Genomic DNA, 7461 nt, shown 5'->3' on the forward strand with positions numbered 1-7461 from the left:
CCTGCAAATAACCACTTAACCACCTGTCCCACCAGGGAGCAAGCTCAGGTTAAATATTTTCCTCTCCTATAAAACACCGCCCGCCTCGTACAATTGGGAGAACAGAGACATGCACAGTGCAGAGACCCAAACTGACACCCCAACTGCTCAACAAATGTTGGCTCTTGTTATACTCGTCACCCCTGGGAGTCTGAGGGAGTGTGGCCACAGGACAAACTCCCACTCCTGCTTTTTGGACTGTGGAGGAGCTTGTGAACCCCTGCTAAGTACGAGAATCTTGAGTCTTTGGGCTCTGATAGGTCTCCTTCCAGCCCTCCCCAGCTCTCAAGGCCTGACAGGATTCCAAGATCTGCGCACCAGCTTTGGAATCAGGAGGCCGGAAAGGCTGAGCTCCGGACACAGCACCGCCACACACTGAGTAACCACAGGCAAGACACCACTATGGGTGTCACCTCCAGGTGCCCCAAAGGTCCGGGAACTGACACCGGTCAGGCCAGGCCTCTCTAGAGACTGCTCTGATGAGCAAACTACCTGTCAGTGGATGGGAGTGCAAGAAGGGAGAAAATAAAACAGGGTGACTTGGGGCACCCAGGTGGCTCAGTCGGTTAAGTGTCCGGCTCTGTGCTGACAGCACGGAGCCTGCTTGGGATTCTCTCTCCCTCACTCTGCCCCTCCCCCACTCATGCATGCAAATACTCCCCAAAATGAACTTAAATAATAAAACAGGTTGACTTTAAAAACAGCATCAACCAGAGATTTTCATTTTCTGAAACTATGCAAGTTTATTCTCCATTCACTCAATAGCAAATCTGTATGTTCAAAATGATTGAAATTACAAAGTATTAACTGTAGTATGGGATTATGATTGCTTAGCGATTACCAAGGAAGTGGAATCTGATTAGATATCAGCCTACAAGCTATAAGCTGTGTTGGGCCTCAATGCAGGGAGGTGTTTCAACCTTTGCAGAATCTCAGGTGTAAAACGTATAGCCTGGTGCTGACTTCCAGACAATCTTCAATCCCTCCAGTGGAGATTCCCCCCAGCAATCTTAGATGCTGTAGAAACTGAATGTCACTTTTTGGGTTAAGGTTGGAAAATCATGGGCCATCACTCAGGAGGACCCAAGACCTAATGGTGAATATCTAACACATACCTTAACTAAGGATCCAATCAGATGGTGCTGGGGGAAAAATGTCCCCAAATCATGGCGATGGCAGGACCTGCACACTCGAATGCCCAGAGTGCCTAGCAAAAACAATAGCGGGACATGACAGACATCAGGGAGTGGTGGGGACCATGGCACAATGGAAAATGCATGCTTTATCTAAATGCAGCCACTGCTCAGCGCTCCAGGTGATGCAGGAACATACGTGCATTACACAGGCTGGGTCTGTTGCTCCTTAGATAAAGAACACCACACCTTCAGAACTGGGGGGATCGCAGGAAGAGGTCACAAAAGGACTTATGATTTGGACACATTAGGTGAACTAAGGGAGGATTCAAGGAAGCTGTTTAGGAAGTAGGGGATGATTGGGTACCTTAGTAAGGTGAGAAAATGAACTGAGGCTAAAGCTATCATTCATAAAGAAGTGTATTAGAACAGGGAGATACCTGGTTATTTTTTGCAGACTGGACAATGTTCATGTTCTTCTCTGTGTGCAGGCACAATTACAAAACAGGTCTTTTGACTTTGGTCACAGAGCAGTCTTGTAGCTATGTAGGTATTTTGCAAGATTATTCAGCAGGACAGAGACCCCACTTTTAGTAGCAAGTCAGCTCCTGGATGACAGGCATTGCTTTTCTTCCCTCTGATTGTCAGATTATTGTCACTAAGGTCTTTTAGGCCTAAATTTGAAGTAGCTGAGGACACATTTACCTCTTGAACACAAGCAGAACTCAGAGGGTTTAACTTGAACTTCTCTTAAGAAGTGAGCATCTGGTAGGCTTTCCATCTTAAGTAAGGGTCAGGTTGCTGTAGTTGGTTTTACCCTGAGGTCAGAGGGTTGAGTAACAGGGAACTAGTGGATTAATCTCTCAGGATCTATACCACTTCCTTCTGTAGCTGGGGCTCCTGTGGTTAATCTTGTAAAGACTGCTGAACTGGTTTCTAGGTAGTGGCACCATTTTACATTCCCACCTGCAATCCTACTAATACTTGTTATTTTCTATCTTTGTGATTACAGCCATCCTAGGGGATGTGAAGTGGTACCTCATTAAGGTTTTGATTTGCACTTCCCTAATGATGTTGAACACATTTTCCTGTGCTTATTTGGCCATTTGCTTATTGTGTTTGGAGAAATATCTATTCAAATCCATTGTGCCTTGGGTTGTTTTTTCTCTTTTTATTGTTCTGTAAGAGTTCTGTGTCCTGGATACTAGATTCTTAACAGATACACAATCTGCAAATAGTCTCACCCATTCTCTGGAGTTTGTTTACTTGATCAACTTTGAAGTACAAAAGTTAGAGTCTGCTGAAGTCGAACTTATTTTTCATTGGCTGCTTGTGTTTTTGGTGTTGTAGCTAAGAAACCACTGCCTAGTCCAAAGTTATGAAGAATTTACACCTGTTTTCTTCTAAGAGCTTTATAGTTTTAGCTCTTACATTTAGGTCTTGGATCCATTTAGTTTTTGTATCAGAGTATGCACAGGATCCCAGGTGATGTACGTGCACAATGAAGTTGAGAAGCACTGCCTTCAATTACTAATAAATTCCCATTTCCCTTTAAGTAAGTTGTTCTAACCGTGGCAGCATATTACAGTCACTTCAGCTTTAAAAACCTATGCCCGACTTTACCCACAATAGAACAATTCCACTTAGTCTGGAGCAGGCTTATTTTGTCACCTCTACAGTTGCTTTTGATGTGAGGCCAGGGTTGGAACTGCTTCCTCTTCACAGATTACAGATTTCACCCGCATGCCTTTGCTCGGCTGGTTTGCACCTACTGTCTGCTTCCTATGTGACGTTTGGATTTCCAAAGGTACCACATTAAGACTGGGATTGGTGGTCACAGTGCATACAGTACACGAGACCGTAAGCTTAGTGTCTGGATGGGACACAAATCACATTTTGATCACTGAAAGATGGAGGCCATACTGAGTGGCAGGACATGCAGACAGAGTGGAGATAGGTATGAGAAGAGGAAATAAAGAACTTTAAGACTGTTGTGAGAAAACCTAAGATCTCAGGTTGGCCAAGAGCACAGTCTACAACTAGCTACATTTTAACATCTAGCTGCCATATTCTGTTTGAGGCATTATTTGTCTTTGTTCCTTTTCCTTCTTTTTTCTCGAAAGAGAGGAATGGAAATTGTCAGAACTCTTGTCTTTCCGCTGCAAATCTAGAACCACAGAACCAATTCAGATGGGTCAATGGCCTATACATAAGAGCTAAATTCATAAAATTCTTGGAAGAAAACACAGGAGAAAAATCTTCACGACCTTGGATTTGGCAATGAAGTCTTTTTTTGTTTGTTTGTTTGTTTTTAAGTTCATTTACTTTGAGAGACAGACAGAGAGCATGGCTTGGGGAGGGGCAGAGAGAAAGGGAGAGAGAATCCCAAGCAGGCTCCACACTGTCAGCGCAGAGCAACACGTTGGGCTCGATCTCACGGCAGATCATGACCTTGAGCCAAAATCAAACGTCACACACTTGATTGAATGAGCCACCCTTGGCAATGGATCCTTAAATATGCCACCACAAGCAAAGTGACAGAAGAAGGAAAAAAAAGATACACTGGACTTCATCAAAAATTAAACACTTTTGTGCAAAAGACATTATCAAGAAAGTGAAAAGACAACCTGCAGAAAAGAGGGAAAATATGTGCAAATCATATCTGAAAAGATTTAATATCCAGAACATATAAAGAACTCCTACAACTCAACAACAAAAAAACAGAATTAAAAAGGGACAAAGGGCTTAAACATTTCTCCACGGACAACATACAAGCGGCCAATAAAAAAGCACAAGAAAAAATACTCATCACTAGTCCTTAGGGAAACGCAAGTCAAAACCACAATGACATACCAATTCACACCAGGAAAATGGCTGTAATTTAAAAACAAACAGAAACAGAAAATACAAGTGCTGGCGAGGATGCAGAGAAAACTGGAACCCATACACTGCTAGTAGGAACGTAAAATGGTGTAGCCACCGTGAAAATAGGCAGTTCCTCAAAGTTAAAACTGAAAATTACTACACATGACCCAGCAATTCCACTCTAGGTATGTATCCAAAAGAACTGAGACTCAAACTGATACTTCTATACCAATGTTACAAGCATTATTTACAATATCCAAATGGTGGAAGTGTCCATCAACAGATGGATGAATAAAGTGTCGCCTGTCCATACAATGGAGTGTTTGTTACTCAGCCACGACAGGGAATGAAGTACTCATACGTGCTACAATATGGATAAACCTGGAAAACATATGAAGGGAAAGAAGCCAGACCCAGAAGCCCAAACATATTATGTAATTCCATTTAAATGAAATACCCAAAAGAAGTAAATCCAGATAGAAAACAGACTAGTGGCTGCCAGGGTTGTAGAGAAATGGTTAAGAGACTGCTTAATTAATGGCTATAAGGCTTCCTTTTGGGGAGATGAAGTTCTGTATGATTGTGATGATTGCACAACACTGTGAATTTACTTAATACCAGTGAACTATACACTCTAATTGCAATAAATTTTATTGCATCTAGATTATCACAATTTTTACCAAACGAAACAAAAAAGAACCCAAACCACAGGCTTTCCCCACAAAGCAGAGCCTGTCTCGCTAACCTTATTACCATGCGCTAGGACAGCAGACCAGAAAAGGGGCTCAGTCAAGTGTACACAGTTCTTCTACAGTATTCTACACATAGGCAAGTTACTACTTCTTCCTTGGGAAAGAGTAAACATTGAAGAAAATTGTGCTCCTCTAACATTTTCCCCCTTCTGGGATCATAGTTATGGTAAATTAAGATAGTTACAAATCCTTTGACATTCTACACATCAAGAAGTGGGGCCTAGGACCGTTAAATCTGGCCAAGCTAAGAATGACCATTAAAATATGGGAGAAATGACACTAGACCAACTCAGGGCCCAGACCTTTAAAAACTGACAGCATTCATGTCTCTCGAAATACTTGATCTTGAAACCTATCAACCATGTTGTAAAGAAGCACGAATACTCTGTGCAAAGGCCCACATGGACAGGAAATGAGACCCCAACCACACTCCCAGGTGAAAGAATGTAGGAATTAAACACCGGTGGCAAGAAGTTGTCCCGAACTAAGTACCCCAGCCCCTGTGCAGTTGCTCCAGCAGCATTCACCAAGTCCTACCCAAACTGTGGGGTAGTTTGTTACAAAGCAGTAGACAACACAGCACAGGGGGAAATTCCCTTCCCTCTCAGAGCAGCTTTGGAAAAAGAAAAAAGAAAGCTAGCTTGAATACACGGAAGTACTTCAGCACTGACCTTTTAAGGAAAACTACTGGGACCTCTAACGTGTGCCTCGCTCTGTTTTAAGCACAGAGTGGCAAGTAAGACACACTGGTGCTGTGGATCTGGGACAGGCTACGTGTCAATCGGGGAATCTGAAATACAACAAATGTTCACAAGTTTAAATTGGAATTACAATCTGAGCGCGTGTTTCATCGCTGTCCAGCTCTGCAAGAAATCTCAACCTCATCCTCTTCCATCACACAAAAGCTGTGGGGCGGGGGGTGCTTTTGTTCACTTCTGAAAGGGCTGGCCACAAAAAATATTTCAGATGGGCTGGAACGTACCACTCCTAAACAAAGGAAGGGAATATGATGGCTGGAGAGACAAAGAAAGCCTTTCCCTCACACTTCAGCCTGTGTAACAAAGGGGCGCGTGCATGTGTGCTTGCTTATTTATAAAACCTATTCTGGGGATCACAAGCTAGTTAACTCCTTTCTCTTTGTACTTTTTGGTAGAAAACAATTACCCCGTGTTCTCCACCTAAATCAAGCTTTCCCCCACTCCAATCACTTGTACTGGAAGACAAATATGCCGTGGTACTTCCCATCTTAAAAGAATACAAAAGGCTAACTTCCTGCACACCACCACCACTCTCCTCGACAGCTGTGCCCCCCCCTCTCTGACTCTCTTTACTTCAGACCTCTATGTCTGCTGATACCTCCTCGGTGCACTCTAACCAGAGTTTTACCCTCATCACTCCATAAGACCCCTATCACAGTCCCGAAGGGAGTAGCTCCTAATACTCAAACCATAACGAGTACGTAAAGCAACACAGTTCATTTACCATCTTCCTCCTTGTGAAAGCGTTCCTTCCTGGCTTTCAGGGCCTCTCAGTTCTACTTTGCTGGTTTCCTCTCATCTCCCTCAACTGGAAAGTAAGAGTAAACGAAGGCTCAATCCTCCCAAAGTGTGTTTATCAACACTCACTCTGCAATTCATCTGGTCAGGATTTCTCAACCTTGGCACTGTAACATTCCGGACCAGATAAATCTTAGTTGAGGGAGCCATCCTGTGTACTGCAAAATGTTTAGCTCACAGGACACCTACAGCAGCCCCAATCGTGATGTCAAAAAAATGTGTCTCCAGGGGTGCCTGGGTGGCTCAGTTGGTTAAGCATCTGACTCTTGAGGTCATGATCTCACATGTCGTGAGACTGAGCCCCATGTTGGTCCCTGTGCTGGCAGTGTGGAGCCTGCCTGGGATTCTGTCTCTCTGCCCCTCTCCTCCTCTCACCAGCTCGTGCGCATGTGCGCTCTCTCTCTCAAAATAAATAAATATTTTTTTAAAGAAATGTGTCTCTATGGGGTGCCTGGGTGGCTCAGTCAGTTAAGTGTCCGACTTCAGCTCAGGTCATGATCTCACAGTTCTTGGGTTCGAGCACTGCGTCGGGCTCTGTGCTGACAGCTCCTGCTTCAGATTCTATGTCTCCCTATCTCTGCCCCTCCCCAGCTCACACTCTGTCTCTCTCTCTCAAAAATAAACATTAAAAAAAAAAAAAAAATTGGGGCGCCTGGGTGGCTCAGTTGGTTGGGCGTCTGACTTCGGCTCAGGTCGTGATCTCGCGGTCCGTGAGTTCGAGCCCTGCGTCGGGCTCTGTGCTGACAGCTCAGAGCCTGGAGCCTGTTTCAGATTCTGTGTCTCCCTCTCTCTCTGCCCCTCCCCCATTCATGCTCTGTCTCTCTCTGTCTCAAAAATGAATAAACATGAGGCGCCTGGGTGGCTCTGTCGGTTAAGCGTCTGACTTCGGCTCAGGTCATGATCTCACGGTCCGTGAGTTCGAGCCCCACGTCGGGCTCTGTGCTGACAGCTCAGAGCCTGGAGCCTGTTTCAGATTCTGTGTCTCCCTCTCTCTGACCCTCCCCCGTTCATGCTCTGTCTCTGTCTCAAAAATAAACATTAAGGGGCGCCTGGGTGGCGCAGTCGGTTGAGCGTCCGACTTCAGCCAGGTCACGATCTCGCGGTCCGTGAGTTCGA

General features: G+C 44.6%; 1 protein-coding gene across 3 annotated transcripts in view; it reads right to left on the minus strand.

The window, feature by feature from the left end:
- UBQLN1 (ubiquilin 1) overlaps positions 1 to 7461 on the minus strand; it is a 79165-nt gene that overhangs the window by 22730 nt on the left and 48974 nt on the right. Inside the window, exon 11 of one of the 3 annotated variants that reach the window (XR_007461772.1) lies at positions 1155 to 1246. The exons of 1 other annotated variant lie outside the window; for it this stretch is intronic. Coding sequence is in view for 1 of the 2 variants with exons in the window: in XM_049649669.1 (XP_049505626.1) it covers positions 1172 to 1246 (75 nt within the window). In the remaining variant the exon portion in view is untranslated. Of the gene's footprint in view, positions 1 to 756; positions 1247 to 7461 lie in introns of those variants that run through there. One more of the 3 variants, XM_049649669.1, reaches the window with a different exon arrangement.

Source organism: Panthera uncia, chromosome D4 (genome assembly GCF_023721935.1).
Source record: "Panthera uncia isolate 11264 chromosome D4, Puncia_PCG_1.0, whole genome shotgun sequence".
Taxonomy (NCBI): domain Eukaryota; kingdom Metazoa; phylum Chordata; class Mammalia; order Carnivora; family Felidae; genus Panthera; species Panthera uncia.